This window comes from Eriocheir sinensis, chromosome 2, assembly GCF_024679095.1.
Source record: "Eriocheir sinensis breed Jianghai 21 chromosome 2, ASM2467909v1, whole genome shotgun sequence".
Classification (NCBI taxonomy): domain Eukaryota; kingdom Metazoa; phylum Arthropoda; class Malacostraca; order Decapoda; family Varunidae; genus Eriocheir; species Eriocheir sinensis.
Window position 1 is genome coordinate 13,846,598 of NC_066510.1, and position 24,701 is coordinate 13,871,298.

General features: G+C 41.7%; 3 protein-coding genes across 4 annotated transcripts in view; 1 reads left to right on the forward strand and 2 right to left on the reverse strand.

The window, feature by feature from the left end:
- LOC126999732 (mucin-5AC-like) overlaps positions 1-3,353 on the reverse strand; it is a 4,753-nt gene extending 1,400 nt beyond the window's left edge. The window contains exons 1-3 of one of the 2 annotated variants that reach the window (XM_050862574.1): positions 1,781-3,353; positions 697-847; positions 208-331 (exon numbers count right to left, since the gene is read on the reverse strand). In XM_050862574.1, coding sequence (XP_050718531.1) covers positions 208-331; positions 697-847; positions 1,781-1,815 — 310 coding nt within the window. In that variant the 5' untranslated portion in view covers positions 1,816-3,353. Of the gene's footprint in view, positions 1-207; positions 338-696; positions 848-1,780 lie in introns of both variants that reach the window. The other variant, XM_050862568.1, reaches the window with a different exon arrangement.
- A 1,473-nt stretch (positions 3,354-4,826) lies between these two features.
- On the forward strand, positions 4,827-21,850 carry LOC126999725 (3-methyl-2-oxobutanoate dehydrogenase [lipoamide] kinase, mitochondrial-like). The gene is made up of 9 exons (XM_050862557.1): positions 4,827-5,423; positions 12,128-12,196; positions 13,756-13,866; positions 14,069-14,182; positions 15,262-15,414; positions 15,604-15,760; positions 16,318-16,456; positions 16,990-17,160; positions 17,636-21,850. Exons 1-9 carry the CDS (start codon positions 5,220-5,222, stop codon positions 17,778-17,780), a joined length of 1,263 nt encoding a protein of 420 aa, XP_050718514.1. The 5' UTR covers positions 4,827-5,219; the 3' UTR covers positions 17,781-21,850.
- LOC126999739 (uncharacterized) lies at positions 19,336-23,899 on the reverse strand. Its single transcript, XM_050862588.1, has 4 exons — positions 23,442-23,899; positions 23,225-23,308; positions 22,955-23,114; positions 19,336-22,497 (listed from the first exon to the last, which is right to left on the reverse strand). The coding sequence occupies exons 1-4, from the start codon at positions 23,761-23,763 to the stop codon at positions 22,365-22,367; spliced, it is 699 nt and encodes a 232-aa protein (XP_050718545.1). The 5' UTR covers positions 23,764-23,899; the 3' UTR covers positions 19,336-22,364.
- Between the last annotated feature and the right edge of the window lie 802 nt (positions 23,900-24,701).

A 24,701-nucleotide genomic window follows, 5' to 3' on the forward strand; every position in this document is an offset into this window, starting at 1 on the left:
GAACATGAAAATCTTTACCCCCCACTCCCTCCTTCCCATCCATCCTTAATAACTTCAACTTGTCAATCCCTTTCTCCTACAGTAAAGTTCACAGTTCTATCACCATTTAAAATACTGTCTCGCTTCACCACGAGTAACTACCTGCTTTTCTGAGTCAAATCCTTACCCTTTTTCCCATTTATGCAAGTTTACCTTTCAAAACGTTACCTTGGGGGTTGGTGGGCGGAACTTTCAGCAGCAGGAAGTATGAACCCTCTTTCTGGGATTTGGTGGGGCTTTTCGTTGACGGCGGCGCCGCCCGACAGCACAACCGCGTCCCTCCAGCGCACACCTTCACCTGGGCAACCAAACAGCTTCTGACAGTTATGCCCTTTTAACAAACTCAGACTGCCATACGTAACCAAAGGGATAATGACCTAGTCCCATCAAATTATTAACTTAGCCTCACTACGCCAATGCATAGGGTGAGTTAGGAGGCAAGACTAGTCTCGAGCAACTTTTAGCTTGCAACGTTACGCTCCAAAACGAAATTATGATCAGTACTTCCGAACTTTTCAAATATTGGCTTCACGTTGCTTTATTTTTTATTCATTTAAGGTGAACCAGATGCGGCAAGAGACCCCCACCCCCCCAAAAAAAAAATTGTCGATCCTAGATAATAACAATAGATTTATATAATTCCACTAAGATACTGACGGAGTGGGTGAAGGAGGAGAGGTAGGAGAACGCCACAACCTCCTCGTCGCAGTACAGTTCGAGAGGCACGCAGCGGCACGTGTCCAGGCTTCCCATGTACTCCTTAACTCGAAAGGGCAAGCTGGCCCACGCCCCCGACCACAAACACCAGCTGCAGGGGGGGAAGAGAACATATCGTAAAAGGAGAGAACATTACACACATTCAGTTAGATTACAGTTAACTACCTGAAACACTAATCGAGTTTCCTTGAGCACTGAACGCCCGAAACTTCACGCGTAACAGATTTGGTATGATTGCAGTTTCAGACAACACAAGGCACGTAGTTATTACCGTCCACAACTTGTACATGTGACCATTTGCAGTATTTTTACCTCTATATCAGTAATTTTACCGCAGACTGGTGAAAGTAGACTGACCACCACACTAAATGACAAGGCTACAAAGACAGTATATAGATCATTGCCAAGGTGCTGTGTATCTTTTGCTAACCTCCTTGACTAACATTAGGCCACGTTTCCACAAAAATATCGTTTGGCAAACTCATACATTATCTCAAATTTATAATCATTATGACGAGGGAGAAGTAAGAATGAGGGAGTGGCCTTGTAATCACCCAACACTTTGCTCTCTTTATCTCATTCGCCTCAGGAATCTACTAATCAAACTCGAGTGCAATTTGATGACCGTAGAACTTGCGAAACACCTTATGATGTATTTCTATAATCATCGTTAATTAAGAAGCGATAGTTTAGAATAATATTTTACAACGACCGTGTCAGAGGTTCCAATACACCTGGTAAACCATCCCAACGAGCTGCACTTTATCTAGTGTCCTCTGAAACCAACCCAAAATATGGCCTTTTTTATTTTCATATTATAGACAGATATATAAAGGCGAATTTTAGAACACTCGCAGCCTAGAATGACAAAAATAACTGTATACCCAAAAGTGCCACATTATGAAAATTGGTTTACTAAAAATTTGTACATCGCAGAAGAAGAAAAAAATGCTGAGGTAGTTTGTTTATAAGGGTGACCATATGCCCGTATAACTAGGACGAAACAAAGCTCTCCTTCCCTTACCACATAAGTGTGAAGAATAAGTGTCGAGAATCCATCTTGCCTCCCGCTGTCAAGATTTACTCGTACACAAACGCACTTAACACGCCCACTATAGCCTTAATTGTAGTCTGCCGCCTCTGCTGCTGCTCACTGCTCTGTTTCGTGACTACCTTCAACAAGGATGGCGCTGCGGGTGCTCGGGTTCGTATATTCGAGCACAGATTGGTGAGCCTCTGAGGAAATCGAGACGCTTAGAAATGAATGATGTCAAACGCCTTCCTTAGAGAGGGGTGCTTGTGGCTGTCCCCGGATATTCAGGGGTGGTTTCATATTGTATATCTAAATAAGATGTTTCGTAATAGGTCAGAAAGGTTGAGGGATACATAACGAAACATATAAGATCGTTATCGCCACCGCCACAGCTGCTGGGATTTCAATCCTGACCTCCACTTCTCTGGCCGTCCCTTCCAGGCTCCGCTGTCGGCATCCTGGAGGAGGTCATATGTTGTTGACGAGCTGGATGTTCGTAGAGTCCCTTGATAGAGAGAGTCCCGACAACCTAAGATTTGAACGCCATTATTGGCCCTGTTTTCGCTGCAGTTTTCAAACGCTAGCACACGCTCTCTTTTGTATTTCTGTTTCACAGCCATACGGGTCGTCCATTGAAACTGGGCACACTTGTGTCAGACCTGCACACATTCCTCTAACAGCTAGCAGGGAGCCAGCAGCCGACGAGTTCTGGGAAAGTAAATAAGAGACAGTTTGTGTCTACACTCTACATCAACAGGTATCGCCAACCCACCATTACGCCCTTATACTTTACCATAATTTGGTCACCAGCCGTTGTAATGTGCCGTAAAAAGGTGACAGGAGATTATTATTAGCCTTACGATCAGCCACTGTCTCAGTATAGGCACTCAGTAACCCACGTAGCCTGTGATATAGGCGTGTCACGGCGGGCTGCTGACGACCTTGAGAGGTGGCAGAGCTCAGAGGGTACTGAGAGACTTAATTCACACAAGTCTGGGTGCTTCTCTTTGAGTGTTGCTGCTGTGATGGATGGATTTAACAATACTTATCGCTGTAAAACATTATCGGCAGCAGTTGGGGAAGTCTTTCTATTACCTACATATCCCTTCATCGCCTGACCCTTGCCTGCAGGGAGGGACGCTGCCTCCTGAATGTCATGAGCCTTGATATATTTGTCATGGGCCACGTGGCTGACACACTACCCAAACTCCATCAATGCAAAGGCACTTTGCTTCCTTTCCATTACCTGCTTGCAGTAAACTTTAGCATATGGAGAGAAAATTAGTGTAAACTAATTATTTGGGGGTGGAGGGGGCCTTGATTCCATTACTCGCCGTGCTGCTCTCTTTATTGTGTTAACAACTTAACACACACACACTTGTGACCCAGTCCTGACCGAGGTCGGACGTGGGTCATGGGGCTCCGAAAGGAGTAGCCCAGGGCCAGCCTGTTGGCCTCTCCCCTTCCCCTTCATCCCCGTCTCCCCTATTTTCTTATATAGTTACACTTTGTAATCTTAATATGTACATTTTCAGCCTAACGGCTGCCATCTCCGAAATAAACCGATTATTATTATTATTATTATTATTATTATTATTATTATTATTATTATTATTATTATTATTATTATTATTATTATTATTATTGTTATTATTATTATTATTATTATTATTATTATTATTATTATTATTATTATTATTATTATTATTATTATTATTATTATTATTATTATTATTATTATTATTATTATTATTATAACTATTGCTGCAATAAATGTTCTGTGCGAGCCCAAGGTATTGTGAAGATAAGTCATCAATGATTATAATTCAATAACATTTAATTTAATTTAAATACTTATTGTTGATTAAAAAAAATGATACAGTAAAATACTATGGCCATGTAAACGTGTTTCAATTTGCTTGCGGGTCAAAATAGCTTGGTTTAAAGAATACTGTAGGGAAATGCACATGTCTTCAATATATTATAATGACATTGGTACCCATGAAAATGAAGACTGTGCAACCTCATATAATAGGCTATTAAATAAAGATGCACTTATAACCCAACCTAGAGGAGTTTCTAGCTGAAGACCCTTCACATGAGCAAATAATTTTGGCCATAAGGGCCACAGCTTCCCTCATCAGCTTCGATGGCTGGACCTGAGGTGAACGATTGTTTCAGTCCTTGTAGCTGTGCCTCTCTCACAATGATTTCCATAGACAGTACAAAGGGAGGGCGGTTATGACACAATGGCAGTGTGTGTTTTGCTGTCATAACCGATGGTTTCCTCCCAAGACGACTGACTGTTAGCACACCTCTGTCTTCTCAGCGGCCTTGCAGTTAAATTATACACTTTGTATCCCCTCTGTGGCATGTCGCTACAGCCGAATGCTAGGCAGCAAAGCATTGTTACATCAAAAAACAGCCGAATCCGCTTCCAAAATAGGTAAAATTATGTTTTTTATTACCTCAGTTCAAAGTCGGTGCGGTGCTCGAAGGGCCAAAAATGGCGCCCAGCAGCCTTATACACAGGGCCGCCTATGTCGGGACTCTATAAAGGGACTCTAGGTGTTCGTGTCGAGTTCCCGCTGCTGCCCCCCCCCCCACCCCACCCTGCCCGCCCACGCCCTAGAACAAATACGTCTGGCTGAAGAACATCGTGCACAGTAGCAGTTTACTACCCAGTAGGATTGGAAAATGATCCTCGAGCGGGTACCTGAGCCTCCTTCAGTCTTCTCTCGTCCATATACTTAGAACTAAAGGTTTTATATCCTCAAAAGGATCTCTACTTAGAATTGTTTATAGTAAATTTCATTGCACTCTCTACTCTGGTGTTTCTTTTCTTTCTCATGGGGATGATATTGCACTGCGTTGTGAATAAAAAAACTATGAAAGCCTTAATCAAGTATGACATTAAGTTCGCCTCGCGTCTCGAGGGCCTGATGTTCGATTTCCATTACATTATATTAATGAAAGAAAATCGGCCTTTGAGTGAAGTAGAACTATAGCGTTCTGCTCGGAAATATAAGCCATTGCGTTAGTCTGCCTGTAAAAGTTGGGTGGAACGTTTTCTCAGGAGGAGCGTTGCCGTCAGCTGATCAGTGTTTGTGTGAGCCAGAGCCAGCACCAGCTGAGCGTCAGTCCGGAGGTGGTAATCAATCGAGGTGGAGTGTGGCCCCAGCCCCTGATGGCCGTAACCTGTGCTGTGCTCGTGGTTTTGAGAGAATTGAGGTGACACACAAGGAGCTTTTCGCACACAACTCTTACGTGAGGTATGGAACGGACCGTGAGTGGATACAGGTGAACTGAACAAGCTGAAAAGGAAGGGCGAGGATAGACAAGCCATTGTTGCAGCCCCAAGGCCCGTGGCATGGTTGGGGTCACCACGCACAGCTGATGTACTCTTATTGACGCGAGGAAGGCCTGCACAATGAGTCCCACGATGTCCATGGTGCGCCTTGTCTGCCTCGGGGCCCAGGGCAAGGCTGGCGCCCCCACACTCCAACGCACGACCTCCTTTCTGTCTTCCAACCGCGTCGAGTACCGAGCCTCCACCACCACCTCGGAGCGGGAGAGGGCCAAGTCCGTGTCTGCCTTCTACAACCAGCCCGCCGTTGAGTCTGCCGCCAAGAAGGTAAGGGATAGCTGACCCTCCAGGATATATAAGAATCACTACTGTATTGTTAAATGTATTGGCGCCTCTGTTTGCCTGTTTGAAACGCCTCCTGTAGAAGTTCCTTGGCTTTTCTTGGACTGTAATTTGATCCTAGTGATAGTTTTACACGACCTCTGCACCCTGAACTAGAAAATCATCCACGGAAACCCGGTGAATCTTCTCTGTGCCCTTAGAAAAAGTCGTCATGAGAGCTCAATACGATTATGGATCTATAAGCACTTCTAAGCACCCTCGATGGAAGGATAAGCCCATTTCTATAAGCCTTTGGTCCTTCTTCTTGGGTGTTTTATGGGGCTAATTAGGCTGTGGGGCCACAGCTTCTAGAGCCCCGTCAGTGGTAGTTGGTATCAGGTGTTGTTTTTTGTTTGCCGTTCCGTCACCAGGGTGGGAGTTAGATCCTGCCGAGTTGCCCCGACTTCTGCAGGAAGGTTTGCGTGCACTTGAGGTTGCCGGGCAGGGCATGACCAATCTCTAGAGGCCTTGGGGTGATTCTGATTAATTTTGACTGCAGATAGGATAGGGCGGGCAGGAACAGTGCTTAGCTAGTCGAATTTTGTTTTTTTGTCCTTTGGTTGCTTTCTTCGCTGTTAAAAAAATTAAGCACAAGTAGTTGTTTGCTTCCATCTTAGGCCGGGATGTCGTAATCTTATCTGGCAGGTGAATGCAAATGTGCTCGTGAGGATAGTGAACTAATGTATGGCTATGTGTTTTCTTTTCGAGTGTCTTCCCTTTGCTCTGATCTATACTCTTCAATGTGGAGGTATGACGTGTTATTCTCTACCCGTTATGTTATTTGCTAATCCTCATTTCATACCATCGTTTCACCCTCCACTTTCACTTGTTTAAAAGAGTAATGGGAGGGAAAAGGTGCGAGAAGAGGCAGCTTAATGATGTTTCAGTGAGTGAGCTCAGGTTAAACTAATAATAATTGTTATCATGAGTTTGGTGTATTTAAGCAGCGTATAGTTACATTTTCCTACGTTACATATGCTTTTATGAGACCCTGACAATTATTTTTCTGGGGGAGTATCCTGTTTTATTTCCTTGGTGTATCGTGTAAGCATGGGAGAACAGACAGGAAGGAAAGTTACGTGCCTGAGCTTGGCGGCAACATCAGGAAGACGTATAGGTGGTCAAGGGCACAGATGCACAGAGCCGGAAGAAGAGGCATGCACCTCCGCCATTCTTCATTGATACTTTCTTTAATATTACAGCAGAAAGGACAATACCTAAAAAAAAAAAAAATTCTGGGTGGTAGAATAGTTGGTAAAGCCTTATGTCGGCTAATAAAGTTTAAATAAAAAAGACGCCAAACTAACTCATTTAGGTCCATATGACACCATACATTTGTGACTTACAAGAGCCTAGCCGTAATTACCTTACAACCAGGATATAAAGAAGGTTATAATAATTGTGTAGGGAGTAAGTATGTAATCTTAATTCATTCTCCCAGGCGTTGTTGTTTTCCATGGAGGCGGCCCGGTGCTTGTGGTGAGTCACGTCTCCGGGTACCAAGGGATTAGCTGGAAAGATCTATCGATACTGCATAGCGTGTGGAAAATTAATGAAGTAGTTTAATTAAAGTCGCGCAAAGAGCATAGTAGTACTCACGTTATGGTGTTATGCCCTTCTTATATTGTTTATTAAGTGTGGTTTTCTATGTTTTCGGTAAGGTTAAAATCATTGTCCATCATATGATTATCTCTCTCTCTCTCTCTCTCTCTCTCTCTCTCTCTCTCTCTCTCTCTCTCTCTCTCTCTCTCTCTTGTTCATTGCTATTCCACCTTCATTCACATCCACCACATGTCCACCCAAGCTGTTAACACGTGGCTGCCGGCTTTCATCGAGGGAGAAGTGGGTCATAATTATAGGGTATGGCTCACTTTGTCCTTGCAGTCACGTTTTCTCCATGGTGGATGGTGGTGTGTGTGTGTAGGGGTGGGGGTGGGGGGGAGGCTGTCGTTAGGAGAGTTGCCAAGGAGTGGAGAAAGAAGAGTTGGTATGAAAATATTGACTTATGCCCCCCCTGAATCGTTCAACGTAAACAGAAACGATGTGGCAAACAGATCGATGACTTGGCGCAGTGCTGTATGCTTTCTTACTACTGTTATATCTTATTTTTAACTTTTCTAAGCTTTCTCCTCCCCTCCCCAGCTTTCAGTTTTATTTATTTTTTTTTTTTATGATGCCCTTATAACTTATCAATCCTATCAACCACTAGTGACGCAGTGCTGTATGTTTTGTTACTACGTTTATACTTTATATTCTTATTTTTAACATTTCTAAGCTTCCCCCTCCACTCCCTAGCCTTCTTATTCAGCTCAGTGATGCCCTTATAACTTATCTATCCTGTCAGCTACTTATAACACAGTGCCGTATGTTTGATACCGGTACTATGTACTTTTGAACTTTATATTCTTGTTTTTAACTTTCCTAAGCATTCCCCACCCCTCCCCAACCTTCTTTTTTAGCTCTATGATGTCCTTAGTACTTCATAATCCTACAATCACTCACCCCTCTAGTGCACATGTTTATACTTCCTCATAACAACTTACCCAACCCTTAACTTAGCCCCTAGAGTCATTGCCAAGCGACATGGACAAAGACATCCTCATCCTCCCTCTTTCTGCCCCTCGTCACCTTCCTACCAACCTCACACCCCCTCGGGACAGGAATACACACACACACGCTGCTGGCATTACAAACACCAAGGAGCCCACCACAAAGCACGTTGATCGTTGCATGACTTGACTGCCGCACCATGCACGAGGCACAACTGAAATCTTAACACATAACTTGTTCTACCGCCGTGCAAGACAAGCAGGTTTAAGCAAGTAAGCACCACAATGCATGGCTAGCCTTCATTACAGTGCCTGTTCTTCCACACCATGGGACAAGGCTGGCAGGTTATATCGCCTCATTAAAAGTCAGTCTTATCCGCTCACGTTCCACAGCAATGAATGCCATCCTCTAAATATGACTTGGGTGTAATCTCACGTCCCTATGCCTATTCATATTGCTTTGGGGTTGGGATGGCAAGCACCTTCCTTCTCTCTTGTATTTTTTCCAACAATAAAATAGCCTCTCGACCTCCACGCACCTCGCTAAAGCAAACGTTACGTGACCCATGTTATCACTTACCACACGAGCGTCACCGCCGTGCAGAGTATAGTTAATTATCCTCAGCCGCTGTGCAAGCATGCCAGCGAGCGTTTTGTTTACTATACTGAAACTATAATTAATCTTCCTTTTATTTCTTAAGTAAGTTTTTTTTTATCTCGGACGGAGACACGAAGCCCTTGCAAACTACTTTCGTCATGCGAGGCTAAGTTTGAAGCAAACTCGCGCTTTCGCAATATGAAGCAAGGACAAGACAAACCCAAACACAGATGCAGCATCCGCACGTGACTCAGCCAAGGCCTTCGTTGTTGTGCAGGAGGAAAAGACTAGTGAAATATTCCTTGTTATATAATGTGCCTTCATACGAAAGTCTTGAGTTAAATGGATGTTATTTTTTTAAGTTTCTGAACGTTATGCCATTCTTCATTTATAGGAAGAATTTAGAATTCCATATGATTTCTCGCTGTTTCGACGAATACATGATAACCATTTCGATACGTTGGGAGCGACCATCAGACCGTTAGCCCACCATCTGATATAAAGAAACTATTCATATGTACCATGAAATAGGTAAAACACTCGCTTATCACCGGTTTTATCACGGAAGTAACATACACACACCTGATAATTCCTTTTCGTTTACATCTCCAGCTCCTCCCCATCTCCAAGTTTTTTTCTCCAAATCCCGCTTAATGGTCCCGGTTAGACACGTGTTTTACAAAGAATAGAAAGAAAGTATTTTTATTATGTGCAGAGAGACAGAGCTCATCGATAACTGTCACCTGTAATTGACCATACCATACTTGCGTACCCATCAGCTATCCCCGTAGGTGCCAGCCATGTAGCCAGCCAGCACACGTGACTGGGTGGCGCAGTACCGTATTGGTGGTGTTGTTAAGGTGGAGGAGCTTCGTTTGTTATGCCCGAGTGACAGGAGCAGTAAAAGGCGCAGCAGTGGCGGGGTTGGTGGGCGGCCAGCAGTCATAGGCACGCTGCCATACCTGCTCGAAATAACCAACGAAAGGTGAACCGAGGTCGTTCCTGGCCAGGTAACAGTCTCACTTGTGCCCAAACTTGGAGGCGATAGTTTCTGTAGTACACCGTCACGTGCCGCCCGGAGAGTTCATCGACCTTTCCAAACCGAACATTTGTGGCTTCCAGAAGAGGACGGATGGGTTCTTCGTAAGGAGAGTTACATTCTGTGGATGGAGATGATTTCCTTTTGATTTTTCTTTCTCTGATGGCATCATGTATAGATTCATCCTTCCGGCTTTTCCTGTTTTTTTTTGTTTTTTGGGGGGTATTTCGTTGGGGATATACCCCAAGGGAGGAAGGCGGTGCATGCCGCGCAACCCCCCAGACGGCTGGTAGAGAGATACCCAATTCTTTCAAGGAGGAGGCCCAACAACGGGGCTGAGGGTGTCGGCCCTTCTTCAATAATGTGCTGTTTAATACTCTGTGATTATTAACCCAAACGAAAGTGTAAAGAAGCCTTTGCTTAAGCTGCAAGAAGTAAGACTTTTTTATTGTCTTTACGTCAGAGGTTATGTAATTTTGGTTAAACCGTTCCATTGCTAAATGAAGAAAGGAAGCCACGTGACTGCTGTGTGCACGAGTTAGGAGAGGAGAAAGTGCTTGGTGCGTGCAAGGGGAAGAAGGGGGCGGTGGGCTGGAGGACTGCCAACTCAGGGGACAGGAAGGTGTCAACACAGAAAATGATAAGCGGACGAAAGGCTTCTTACTGTACTTTACTGATGCTCTTTGTTTCGTAATATAAGGTCCGTGTGTGTAGGGTGTAGTTTGGGTGTACGGATCAAAAGTGAAAGTATGAATGAATGAAGGGTGGGGAATGTAGGTTATTTTTGGGGGGAGAACTGAGACAGGCTGAAGTATATTGCCCTTTGTATACTGTTCGTTCAGTTTTCCCCATAGCAACAAGAATGATGGCTATTATACTTGCTTGCATATCTACCGTGTGTGTGTGTGTGTGTGTGTGTGTGTGTGTGTGTGTGTGTGTGTGCGACGAAACGCCGCATTCATCATACCACCGACAAATAAATACCTACTTAAATAAACTTACTACTTAAATAAAAATCGATTTCATTGTGCAATCCATTCATACTAGGTGGCTTAACATCGTCTTGAGGTATTTCCCTGTTATTATATGAAGGAATAAGTTGCATGAGCAGCCTACTACTTCATCCACGAATCGGCTAGAAACTAAATACACTTCATTGCCGTGGTGGAAGAGAAAATAAGAGTGGAATAGGAAACGGGTAGAAACTAGATTTTCCTTTTTGTGGTGATGGAAGAGAAAAGAGTGGAATAGTGGAGTAGGAAATAGGTAGAATGTAGCTACTTCATTGCGGTGATGGAAGAGGAAATGAGTGGAATAATGGAATAGCAAATAGGATTGATTGATTGATTGATAGTTTATTGTTGCAAGTAAAACAACAAAGGAGAAGGGAGGTAGAAACTAGATATAATGTACCTCTTTGCCGTGGTGGAAGAGGAAAAAGAGTGAAGGTGGAGAGGAGGAAGAGGAGGAGGAGGAGGAGCAAACGGAAGGAAGTGAGGGAGAGGGGGCTGGAGGGGACCTAGCTATCGATCCCGCTGTGCACGAGATGCCCACGTGCTGGCCTCGACAACGCGCTGCCTCGCGTGGAAAGTTCCTTGGCAACGGCACCGTTTGTGTTTCCTTCTGCTGGCTTATGATTGGCAGCGTCACCTGTTTGTAATCTGATACGAGTAAAGGCTTTCGTTGTGGCGGTAGACCCATTATCTATACGACTTACAGTGGTCTTGGAGTACATAATAATCTATTACTAACCTACCTAATCTGGATGTCGCTGGTTCGTTTCATTCTGGTTTCTGTGTCCTTGGATGGATGGGTCATTCCACACAATATAATAAGGTGTGCTTGTTATAATATCTTGCACCGTTACGTCACATGTCCGTTAGGTTAGGTGGGTATATATATCTTGCATCGCTCCTTGTACATGAGGTAACTCCCCGTCTTGCCTTTTTTCGTCGCTCCAGGTAACTTGTTCCAGACCCCATGTAAGATGACATCTATTATGGTGATCTATACTCATTAATACGCTACCGCTTGCTCTTTTGGTAATTAATAGCTAACTGTATGCTTATCAGAAGAATACCGTAAGCCATTATTGTGATATATAGTACTCAGTAATACCTTATCGCTTGCTCGGGTGGTAAATTAAAAGATATAAATGTATGCCTGTCTGAAGAATAAGCCAATCCTGAAGCCATTAGTATATGTAGGCTGTTGTATGGTGCCCTATAGTAGTACTGGATCGCCATTTCTTCGGAAATACACTACTAAATAAACTACTTACACGAGACAGACAGCGAGAGGGTAGGTATAAGCTATGCACACAACAAGAAATGGGTCACTGTAAATATAAAAAGGTTGAAAACAAGGACTTAGCGGCCATGTTTCGTATCAGTTCTCTGTGTCCCGGCTACTTTTTATGCACCACCCATCTTAAAAAGTGTTTGACCTTTGATTTGTGTTGCAGAGGTCAGTGAGATTGACGCCGTCGGCCATCCTGTACCACGGCAGAACGGACGACGAGGCGACAAACTTGGTGAGTGTTTTGTTTTAGTTATAAGGAGTCTCAATCATGAAAGTCTCAGTGGGTTCATTTTGGGGTACTTTCGCGTCCCATCGGTATTACGCCAGCCAGGTTGAACAATAACCTTAAAACAACTACAAAAAAAATAGTCCCAGCCACTCTTATTCACATTCTTATCCTTACTATTTTCCTTACTATTGAGATCCATAAAAGGGCATTAAGGGAAAAAAATATATAGACCCAAATAGAAGGCCATATTCTTAAACATTTCGGCGCCCAAGTTCACATATTTGACAGGGCTTTCGTAGGAGTTCAGCTGTATGCCCCTTCTGGACCCCTCTTCTGTACCGTGAACCTAAACAAACACTCATTAGGACGCGATTCATCTCTTTTTCGGACTTTGGAAATAGTTGGCGTGAGGCGGAAGCGTATGAGAATACCAACCAGCAGAGTCCTAGATGAACAGATATAAATATGAAAAATGTAAGACAGTGACATTAAAGTAAGGAGGAAAAAAAGGAGGGACAAACAGTACCTAATGAGTTAATAGATGGATGTTGACTTTTGCTCCTCCACCAGAAATATGTTTTTACTTGATTCTGATGCATTTTTCGTTTTTCTAGTCACCCATTAACTGCTTGGAATATGCAGATGAAGTATTATTATATTTGATGCGTCTTTACTATATAGTTAATAAGACTACCCCATCATATTGGTAGCTTTTTTTATTGATAAGATAGTGTTAAAGTATAGTGTACAGGGCCAGTTTCAATGTAAAAGTGTAGTGTACAGAGCCACTTTCAAGAACGTCTAGTTGTGCACCCGCAGCCTAGATCAGAGACCTTAGTATTGCCAACTGCAATATTCAAATAAGTCCAGTCCTTAAAGTAAAAGTGAGCTTTGGTGATTGTGTGTGCACTGCAACAAGAAGTAGGGGATATATCCAGCGAAGTGTGGTATGACCTTGTCGAGAGAGAGAGAGAGAGAGAGAGAGAGAGAGAGAGAGAGAGAGAGAGAGAGAGAGAGAGAGAGAGAGAGAGAGAGAGAGAGAGAGAGAGAGAGAGAGAGAGAGAGAGAGAGAGAGAGAAAGTGCAGAGGAAAACAAGAAATAGCCAGATCTTTGTGGAATTAACCCATCGAGAGAGAGAGAGAGAGAGAGAGAGAGAGAGAGAGAGAGAGAGAGAGAGAGAGAGAGAGAGAGAGTAATAACAAATGGAGTGACTGGGTGTGTCAAGCCAAATTCAGAAATAATTTGGTAAAAGAGAGAAAGATTTGAGGTACATAATAAGTCTTCTTAGATTTGAAAATTAGAGAAATATGAAATAAAAATGACAAGACACCAAGAAGTATGTGTATGTGGATATGAAAGCTTATAAATTATTTTAATTTAATTGCAAAAGTTCCTAAAGAAATTTCTTGAGATTTCAGCAATAGCTTCATTTGTACTGCTTTTTAATCTTTGTGATGTTGAAATATAGGAATTATTATTTTCTCTGTAAGATTAATGCATTACACAAATAATCCCTGCAGAAAAATTTATCTTATGTTTTACACAATATGTCTGTCCACAGAAAAGTGCCCAATACCTGCAAAAAGAGCTGCCTGTCAGGATCGCCAAGCGCATTATGGCTTTCCGAGACCTTCCCTTCATAGTGGGTTGCAACCCCATCATCTTGGGGGTGGTGAGTGTTCCACTTAAGAGTTCAAAACTTAAACCTACAGAGAGGGTTCAAATCCCTTCAAAGGGGAATAGTTACCTGTTCACAAAACCAATTCAATTGAATTAATAGTTTTTGTATTACTTGCATCTGTGACCATGAAATACAAACCTTAGTGTAGGAGTATATTGGTGGGCCTTGTACATTATAGCTCCTCTTGTTCCAGCATGAGCTTTACCTGAGGGCATTCAACATCCTTAACTCCTTTGAGCCCATCAAGACACGAGAGGATGAAGTCAACTACAGCAGAAAGTTGAAAGAGCTTTTAGAGGACCACCAGGTAAGTCATACACCTGACTGATGTTGTGTTTGATTTGTAATGTAATAACTTTGATGTAGCTGCTCACTTGCCACTCAAGAATGGAAACAGAAGCAGTTTTCTTTCCCATTTCAGCTTTCATTTCAACTTTCATTCCAAGAAACATTTTCTCATGAACAGATTGCTACAAGACAAATCTAATTGTTATGGGAATGTATAATTACAACTGCATTTTTATATATATATATATATATATATATATATATATATATATATATATATATATATATATATATATATATATATATATATATATATATATATATCCTTGTGCAGCAATCCTTGACATGGTTATATTAATTTACAAGGGTCCGTAATTACTAGCATTGAGTTTTGTGGTTCAATATGCTTAACTGTTATAAGTTTTTTAGACCTTCGACATGATGAATGCACATATTTGTCATGTACAATCTACAGAACTGTTCATCTTTTACACTGCATCATTATTGTTGCCATGTCATGAGCTTACAGTTTTCCTCCATAAATATATGAGAAACAAAGTGATTCAGGTGATGGTAAAAAAATTCATCTGTTGGAGAAACTGTTTTGAGCTCCACTTGTCAGAAAAAATCTGAATTCTTGGCACCACTACTTCAAGGCTGTTGGTTTGGTGCTACAATTTTCAGAAGCTTTTTATTATTGACATTTAATATAATGGTTGACTGTCTAGCTTCTCTCTTTCACCAAAGTGGCTTCATTTTTTCCGGATTTCCTCACCATTCTGCCTTCGAAAATAAATTGTACTTTATTGAGTATACAAATATGAAGACTTGAGTTATTGTTAGGTTAGGTTTAGGGTATTTTAAAACATGTGGCAGGGAGCAACTTATAATGAAAATCAACAAAGAAAAGCTCATTTTGTGAGATATAATTGAGGGTGTATTTATGAATTTACTAGGTTAGGTTTAGGGAATCTTTAAACACCTGACAGGCAGCAGTTTATAGTAAAAAACAACAAGGAAAAAAATAATTTTGTTTGAAAGAGAGTTTCATTACTGATAGTGCATATATATCTCGGCACCACATTTTTCTCCCTGTAGAATGTGGTGACACAGTTGGCTGCTGGTTTTCGAGAATGCCGCCGGCACATCCAAAATGAGGAGTTGGTGGTGCGCTTCCTTGACAAGACCCTCACGTCACGCCTTGGCATCCGCATGTTGGCCCAGCATCACCTGTCACTGCGAGAAAGCAAGGTAGCTCAAATCACATACCAAGACCCTGTACCTTTCTTTGCCTTTATGTAGCCAAAATCATCCTTCATACATTTGTCTGAAACAGATAAAACACTTGAATATCTACATAATGAGACTCCTTAGTTGCATCAATTATTACTTGTTTCTCCAGTGGTTTATTTAATATGTGTGTGTGTGTGTGTTTTTCAGAGTAATTACGTCGGAATAATCAATGTGGGCATGAAGTTAAAGGAGGTCATAGAACGCAGCTGCCAGTTTGTGTCGAGAGTGGCTTTGCACAAGTATGGCCGTGTCCCCCAGCTCAAACTCTCAGGACATGTCAACGCTGTCTTCCCCTACATAGAATGTGAGTCTAATGACCACCAGGGTCCTCAGCTGATGTTTGGATTCTGATAATAATGTTTTGCTCAGTGATGTTTTTTTTTCTTCCTTACCTTTTTTTTTTTTTTTTTTTTTTTGTGTGTGTGTGTGTGTGTGTGTGTGTGTGTGTGTGTGTCATTCATTCATTCACCAGTACCCTCCTTGAAAGAGTTTGGAGCTCAGGTGACAGATCTTTAGGTTTGGCTGGAACCTTTTATCACACCCACACACACCTGAAAGGCAGGACACAACCCCGACTGATACCTGTTACCCATTCACTGCTGAGTGGATTGGGAGCACAGATAAAAGGTTACTGTCCATTTGTTTCCACTCCGCCTTGGAACTGAACCTCAGACCTATCTGTTTTGAGGCGAACACACTAACCAATGCACTACAGAGCTCTGTGTGTGTGTGCAAGACAATTCTTAGTTCAAATTTTATTAATAGAATGTTTTTAGGATCTGAAGACAAAAGTTTTTTGCTTGTAGGAAAATTGCAGCAGCATTATTGCCATGCACACTTTATCCTGTTTTTATCTTTCAGTACCACTGGACTACATATTGCCTGAGATTTTGAAAAATGCAGTGCGAGCCACAGTTGAAAGCCACTCAGAGTTTGAAATGATGCGTCTGCCTCCAATTCACATCACCATTGCCTCCAACGAGATAGACTTTATCATCAGGTTTGTTGGCGTGAGCTGTCTTGATGTATCATTAGAATATACTTTGCATTTATAACCCTTATGTGTATCCATGAAGATCTACAGTGAACTATTGAAAAGGTATGGAAAGCTTGGAAATGGCTGAGCAAATGCTCATGTTGGAGTGTGAGTGAATGGATGGAGATCATAAGAGGATAAACGGAAAATTGTATCTTTTATGATGAATAAGAGGTTCCAAAAGAAATGGGTTGTGTAGACTATTCCAGACAGATAACTAGTTGAATATACAAGAAAGTAAGACTATGAACTCTTGATTCCTTAGAAAGTTTACAAAAAAAAGAACATATGTATTGCTCAGGAATGATGTGAAAGATTTTTTTACATCAATGATTAGTATTCAAAGAAAAGTATTTAGGATTGAAGTTGATAGGAATTCAAAGTTCATTGTGAAATGTTAATGAAATTGTGCTGAGAGTTATCTTAAGCTCTCAGAGTATGGCCACATGACCTGTAACTTATTTTTTATCACCACACTGACAACTGCATTTTCACAGGATCAGTGACAGAGGAGGAGGCATTCCCCATCATCTGATGGAACGAGCATTGGAGTACAACTTCACCACTGCTCATGAGGAGAACAGCGACTCCACACAGCTGGAGAACCACGTCATGTCTGGCATGATGGAGGCTGTGAACCCCAACCCTGCAGGGGGGCCCATGCATGGGTGAGCTTCTAACCCTTCCAAGGCACACTTAGACACTAAATGCTATTAATAGATAATTGTGACAAATAAATTTCACTTTGAATTAAAAAGGGTGTTTCTCATCATTTTATTCACTATTTATGCACATTAAGTTTCAAATGCTCATAAAAGTTAAATATGAATCCTTATACAATAAGAATATAAATGTTATGCTTATAGTGAACATTTTGTCATTAATTATTGTTGATGGTTTTCTTCATGACAGTTACATTGTATTCCAGACATTATAGTAATGTGCTTATGACATTCTCTTAATTTTTTTCTGCATGGATGAGAATGTACTGTATTTTAAACTGTAAGAGTATTTTTCAATCACACATGACATACTTGCCCTCTCTCTTTGTTCAGACGATCACTGCACAATTTGAAGAATTATAGTTTTTTGTCAAGAATCTCAATTCTGCCTCAATATAATTGTGTATATTTCACTCAACAGTTTTGGTTTTGGTCTGCCAACCTCACGAGCCTATGCTGAGTACATGGGTGGCAACCTGGAAATCCAGGCCATGCAGGGGATTGGCACAGATGTTTACCTTCGCCTCAAGCACATCAACAGCCCTAGTGCCAACTTCAGGATATAAGATGTGGGCCAGGTATGGCACACAAGGACTTTACAGGTTTCACAGACCAAGGGTTAGCGTACTCCCCATTGACAACGCATCAAGAGGAAAAGTATGAAATTTGTTAGGTAATATGTGTTTATTTAATGTCATTCAGTATTATTATTATATGATTGCAATTTCTCTTGCAATAAAACTATATGTTTTGTAAGAGAAAAAAAAATCCAAAATATGAGAAATACTAAATAGTTTTTTTTGTAAAAATAAATTGTACTACTTATAAACATTGTAAAATGGAGTAAAACTCCTGTCATGAAGTGTTTCTATTGGGCTGCAGGATTGAGTTGGTGGTAGCAAATCAGTGCTGCATCATGACAGTCCAAATATTTGAAAGAATAAAAAATCTGAATAAAATCAGCATTGAGGTACACTTGCATAAGAAGTTTTGTAAATGTTTTCCAGGAAGAATCCTCAGAGGTTAGTGACCTAGAATGTATAGCCATGGAACCTTGAGCTTCAAAAAATTTAAAGACTTTTATATTCTCTTGTAAGTGAAATTCTTGTGGCTGCTAATATACAAGGTTATGAATGTTAGAATGCAGTTTCTCAGTTATTTTAGCAAATGCCAATAAGGAGAAAATTAGGACTGGAATTATGCACATATATCAGTGTTGAAAAAGCAGCCTGACTAAAGCCAGATCTCTGAACCCTCTGCAATATGCTGGAAAAGTGCACTGCTACTCTACCTTTACATATTATTATTAGCAGTATTGAGATCCATGAAAGGGCATCAAGAGAAAAAAATATATATATACTCAAATAGAGTCACCTCAGTGAGGAAACATGGACATGAAAAATAAAGACAGTGAGAGTAAAAAGTAAAAAGAGGGGGACTAAAAGAATACCTAATGAATTAACAGCCGAGTGTTGACTTTGACTTTAAACTCATCAATGTCATCAACATTTTGGAATACTTTATTTGCTGTTCATAAATATGGTATCAGCTGATGCTGTATTACTTTACTTGCATAACATTTCCAAGATTTGTAAGTGCTATATTCAGACAGGCAAAACTATTGCACTTACTGAGTCATTAATCTTTGACTACACCCTGTGTCTGCAAGAAAAAAAGATAAATGACATTCATGCTGGTGAGTCTTAACTGTGCTTATGCAAGTGAAATTATCGAATTGAAGATTCTTGTTAATCAATTTAAAGCATTCTGTGGCACATGTTTGGCCCTGACCAATATACAACTTCATTACAATTGTAGTAGTAAAGGACTGTCTAAGAACAATATTACAAAAAATAGGGATGAAAACAAAACTACACTAAGATAATGGGCGACACCCTAAAAAATGTTCTCTAGAAAAAGAAAGTGAAATGTTTTTTGCAGCTATGACATTATATTATATTTAATGTGTTGTCAATTTATTTGATTAAGGAAATTTAAAGATTCTTGAATGTTGGGTATAAATCTGATCAAAAACCTAGGTATATAATATTTCAAAGAAAGGTTTTCTCAAGTGAATATTTGGTGATGGTAATGTTATCATCCAGAAATTAGATGAATGCATTTTTTTTTATTTTTTTTTTTTATTGTGTTATTATTATTGTGTGTGTGTGTATGATTAGATGACAAGTGTGAATGTAACTGGAAAACAAGAAAGTTTTTGGTTGGTGAATGAGGATATTAGTGATTATTGTGCCAGCTGGTTGAGATGGTTTAGAACATAATAAAAGAGATAAATAGTCCTGTATTAGCAAAGTAGGTTTTCAAAGATTGAGCTAAGCAGCTTGAATCAACAGGCTGACATCATCATTGTATGCCCTTCAAACACGTACGAATCTCACAAGCTATTTTCATTCCATACCCATATGATGGGTATGGAACAAAACTTCGTAATTAATGAAAATGTACTTGCCATTCTGGAATATCAAGTAATTCATTATTATGTTAGTTTTTGTGCAATATAGTGATAGCCATAAATGAGGAAAAGTGTGATAGATGCAGGAGCAAAAAATATATTTTTACATTAATATAAGCTCTTTCAAACCCCTGAAATCCAAAGAAAATCTGATCTTTCTGAGCACATATCTGCTGTAGAAGGCTCCACTAACTTGAGTTTGTGTTTTAGTAAAGCAAATTGTCACAATACAAAATACATGAAAATAGTACTGAAAGTACTCAAAATGTATGCCAGATGTGGATAAGAGATAATGAAAAGAATATGTATGAGATTAAATATTGTACATAAAAAAGACTATTACACTAAAATACAAGCAATATGCTGATTTTTTTTAGAGACAAACAAAGACAGATTATGTGTGTGTGTGTTTACCTAGTTGTAGTTTTACAGGGCCTGGGCTTGCACTCCTGTGGTCCCGTCTCCATATCTGTATTTGTCCAGCTTTTCCTTAAAGTTGTGCATACTCTTCGCCGATACTACATCCTCACTTAGTCTGTTCCAAACCTTTATTTTTCTTTCCGGGAAGCTATATTTCTTTGTCTCTCAAGCATCTTCCTTTCCCCAACTTTTTACTGTGCCCTCGTGTGTTTCTGACGTTTCTTCCACTTCATTGTCTACTTCCTCCATTTTAATCAATAGTTTATAAATTTGTGTTAAGTCTCCCCTTTCTCTTCTTTGTTCCAGTGTTGGTAGGTCCATTTCCTTTAACCTTTCTTCATATGACAATCCCTCCAGTTCTGCAACCATTTTCGTTGCCATCCTTTGTATTCTTTCTAGTGTGTGTGTGTGTGTGTGTGTGTGTTTGCGTGTGTGCACACGCACGCACACGTATGTTTGTGAATGAGTGAGTCCTTAAAACAGGTGTGTATTATGTTCAAGGGGTTGCAATGCATCTCACTCTGACAGTCACTCGAAGGCTTTGTCCTTGTCCTTACTTATGTTGTGTGAAGCAACAGTGTCATGAAATCGTAAATCATATTGCAAGGCTTGAAATACTGCCCTTTTCACAAGCACATTGATGAACCCAGCATCTTTTTGCTAAACATTTAAGGGGATATCTTACTCAAAGTGAGGTATTTCTCATGTTCCTAAATTCCTGCAGCTCCATCTTCATCATGTCACAGTCTTGCCTCAAGAGTAATGCATAATTATTCAAGAACTTTATCTTAAGTACTTGGAAATTAAGAGAAGCTTCAGAGATAGTGTATGAAAAATATTAATGATTCTTTAGTGTTTAGGAAGGACAAGTGTTGTGTGTTCAATCACTCTTAAGTGTGAAGGTGTTGTTGGTTATTATGATGCAGGGAAGCAGAAAACTTCATGAATGATAAACCATACCAAAATTTGTTAGGGATTCAGATGATTTATGTAAAATAGTGGATGATTTATCAACCTCCATATATTTTTCTAATGATGTCATATATATAAATTAAGCACTGGTAGGAATATACTTTTTCTTTTGTAACCAGTGACACTTAGGTCTATCCAGTCACATCAAGTTGTTTATGGTTGCATGTGATTGATCCTATATTTTCATGTAATAGATAGTCATATTTAATGGACTATGATTACTGTGTGTGTGTGTGTGTGTGTGTGTGTGTGTTGCGTTGTGTTGTCATTCGAAGTAGGTGTTGTGCTGGTAGATTGCTAACCTAGTAGAGGAAGAAACCTGTCTTAATATAGAGCCTTAATTCTGTGATACTAATTGTTTAGTTTCCACAACCTTGTCAGAGTCACAACACGTGCATTTACATCCACATTTATTTATTTAACCATTTATTTTCGTGTGATGGATAAGTGAACAAAATTCTTACTAAGTGAAGAGACAAAAAATATTACCTTAAGTTGTCAATGATCTGGTAACTGATATTGCATGAGTAGTTTGCTTTAAATATATCTTGATAGATTTATTTTAAGCAGAATGTTTATATGGTTTCTCTTGAAGTGTTGTGTCAAGTATAAAGTGGATAAGGTTGTATATCATCACCATCTCAAACGAGAGGCAAAGGGAAGGTGTTGATGTAATATTCTAGTGTATCCTTATCTTAAATGTAAACTGTCTTGACATTAATCATTTATTAGGGTGCAGGATAACCTTGCACACAATAAACTGATCGACCACACAGACCTTAAGTACCCTGATTAGAGGCATGGTTGAAGACTGTACGAGTTAATGGCAGAAAAATAACTCACTAGTCAAACAGAAAAACGCGAGTTAAATCAGATTGTGGTCTTTATTCTAATTACATAATATATTAGGTGCTTAGGAAAATATTGGTGGCGGCAAAGCTTTCACCCAGCAATGCCCATACGCTCATTCGGTATTACAAGTCCTGGATTAATTAAAAGGGACCTACTGGAGCTATAACTGAGAACCTCACACTAAAAAGACCCCCAAAATGCCACAAGATGAGTGAATTTTGATCTTAAATTTATAGAGGGGCCTACTGACTCTATACCCGGGGACTCACACTAAAATGACCTCAATATACCACAAGATGAGGGAATCTTGGTCCTACTGGAGCTATATCTGAGGTCACACTAAAAAAAGCAACCCAGTATGCTTTAAAAAATGAAAAGCGAACTCCACAAAAAAACAACTGCATGCTTTCTAAAAATAATCTCTCTCTGAGTATTAAGTCCGAGCACCTTCAGGAGACTCTTCGTAGTATCTGAAGCTTGCTGATATTTGTCTGATTCGTGAAGCTGAGCGGCCTCTGGGGGACCTGCCAGTGCTGCTTCTGAGGCCCAGCGAGAAGTACAACACCCTGCCAATAGTTCAGTGTAGGTGTTATTAAATGCCACTTGCAGAATTTACTGAAACGAGATGGAAGGATGAAAAAGACCATGCATAGTGACAAAATGAATAACGTGGCGGGAGTGAGGGGAAAGTGGGATGGCGAATGATGCGAAGGGAGAATATAATTATAACAAAAAAAGCCTAATATCTTGACAATAAACCTTTCTACCATAATCATCCCGTCAAGACAAGTATACTCTAAGGGAAGAGGACACCACCAGAATTAAAGGGAAATGGGATAATCATGAACAGGACTGATATTAATCCTTTCCCTCCGTCCTCTTCCTCACCTCCCTCCCCTCCCTCCCTCCTATCCTTAATTTCCCTTCCTCCCTTCCTTTCTCTCCATTCCTTCCCTCGCCTCCTCAAGGAGAGTGCAGAAGACTTGTTTCATATGCAGAGGAGGAGGTGACGGAGGTGCTCACCCGAATATCGTCGAGGGCACGAGGAGCAAGAGTCCCGTTGCGAGGAAGGTGACGCCGGGCATGCGGTGAAGCAGCAACAAGGGGAACAGGTAGTAGAAAGTGAGCCAGCCAATAGCATGCCCCGCCTGCTCCACGCTCCCAAGGCACACCAACACGCCACCTACACGAGCCAAAAGCCATCGTGCAACAGCTGGTAAGGTCTGCCCTCTCCTCCACACCCATATGTGTATTTGAACATAATCTCAATCAGGTTATTTGGCTGCTGCTCACCTAATTCAGTCACTGCCGCCAGGCGCACCAGGATGGCAGAAGAGGCCACATTGAGGTACGGCGTCAGGGGCCCGAGGAGGATAGCTGAGGATAGCAACTGCATTTATTATCTTACAACTCAAATTCAGATGGCGAAACCTATATTCAACCATCACCTTCATATACATATCAATATCATTATGCATCCAATTTATTAAAAAAAAAATAATCGATATACCGAGAGGAATAACAGACGGGGAGGAAGAGAGGGCGCTGAGGCAGATGGAGGAGAGGAGGCTGGACACGCCGCCCAGCACCCCGAGTGTGGTGTCCTGCAGCGACCACAGACGGCGGAGCAGCGGCAGCACCATCACAAGAGCCACCACCCCGAGGCAGCTGCGGCAGGCCAGGTAGGAGATCCGGTCGGCCAATGACCACTCCATCTTGGTTTCCAGGTAGAGTGGCGTAACTCCCCACACACCTGCAGATGAAGGACGCCCGCACAAGCAGACAGGCCAGTGAAAGGGAGCACCTACGCCGCTAAAGCAAGGGCCGCGCATGACTCAAGCGGTGGGAAAACGAGTAATCATTTTTCAGGTCTAAGTAATCAAAGGCCGTAACTTAGGATAGCATTGCAGTAGTTTTCATTTCCATCATCGTAAGCATCATTCATGGTTAAAATGGCACGCTGCGTCTACCCACCTGCCTTCACCACACTGACGAGGAAGGCGGCCACCACGTCGGCGACCACGATACCTCTGAGGCCTGCGGCTCGGCGTCGAAAGGTCAGTGACACCGGGCGGCAGAATAGTCGCCCCGCCACGCACGCCAGGCACCTCCCCGCGCCACCACCACCTGCGCAACACCCCCCCTCGCCACCTGACTCGCCGGCCACCGCCAAGGGCGCCAAGGCTCCCCTTCCCTCGCGTTCACCTACTTCGGTCACACCCTCGCTTTGGAGTGTCAACATGCTTCCAGGGCGTCTCAAGGAAGTACTGTCGTATGAAGAACCCAGCAGAGTTCTGGTTGTGCTAGCGCTGAACGGTAAAGGCCCCTGCATGTCACCTAAACTAGCACAGTCATAAAGCATGTCTCTCGCGTCGCCTCGCATCACGTCCCGACTCTCCCCGCTGCTGCTGCCGATGATGCTATTGTTAGTGCTGGTGTTCGATCCCTCACAGCCTAGCACGGAGCCGAGGGAGGATGCGGGGTCCAGCAGCACATTAGGAGCCGTGAGCATGTCGCCTTGGGAGTGAATAACCTCTGTCTTATTTACAGTTTGCGTTTCCTCGAGGAGGACATCAGGGGCTGCTTCACTTCTCTCCTCCATAAGGCTTGGGAAAGTAGATGGCGCTGACGATGACAATCCTGTAATCTGGTGCCGCGGGCGTTCGTAATAAGGGTGGTGGTCGTAACTAGAAGCCCCGGCGCGCGCCTCGGGCTGCTGCTGGCCAGTTGAAAGACCGCTCCGCTGACCGCCCGCAGCCGCCGTCTCCAG

Excerpts from the sequence above, each read along its gene's own strand:
- LOC126999739 (XM_050862588.1), bottom strand. The coding sequence starts at position 23,763 with ATGCGCGGCCCTTGCTTTAGCGGCGTAGGTGCTCCCTTTCACTGGCCT. Across the intron at positions 23,309-23,441 it reads CCCGTCTGTTATTCCTCTCG|CTATCCTCCTCGGGCCCCTG; the intron begins GTATATCGATTA and ends TGCTATCCTCAG. Across the intron at positions 22,498-22,954 it reads GTGCCCTCGACGATATTCGG|GGTGTTGTACTTCTCGCTGG; the intron begins GTGAGCACCTCC and ends AACTATTGGCAG.
- LOC126999725 (XM_050862557.1), top strand. The coding sequence starts at position 5,220 with ATGAGTCCCACGATGTCCATGGTGCGCCTTGTCTGCCTCGGGGCCCAG. Across the intron at positions 13,867-14,068 it reads ACCCCATCATCTTGGGGGTG|CATGAGCTTTACCTGAGGGC; the intron begins GTGAGTGTTCCA and ends CTCTTGTTCCAG. Across the intron at positions 14,183-15,261 it reads AGCTTTTAGAGGACCACCAG|AATGTGGTGACACAGTTGGC; the intron begins GTAAGTCATACA and ends TTCTCCCTGTAG.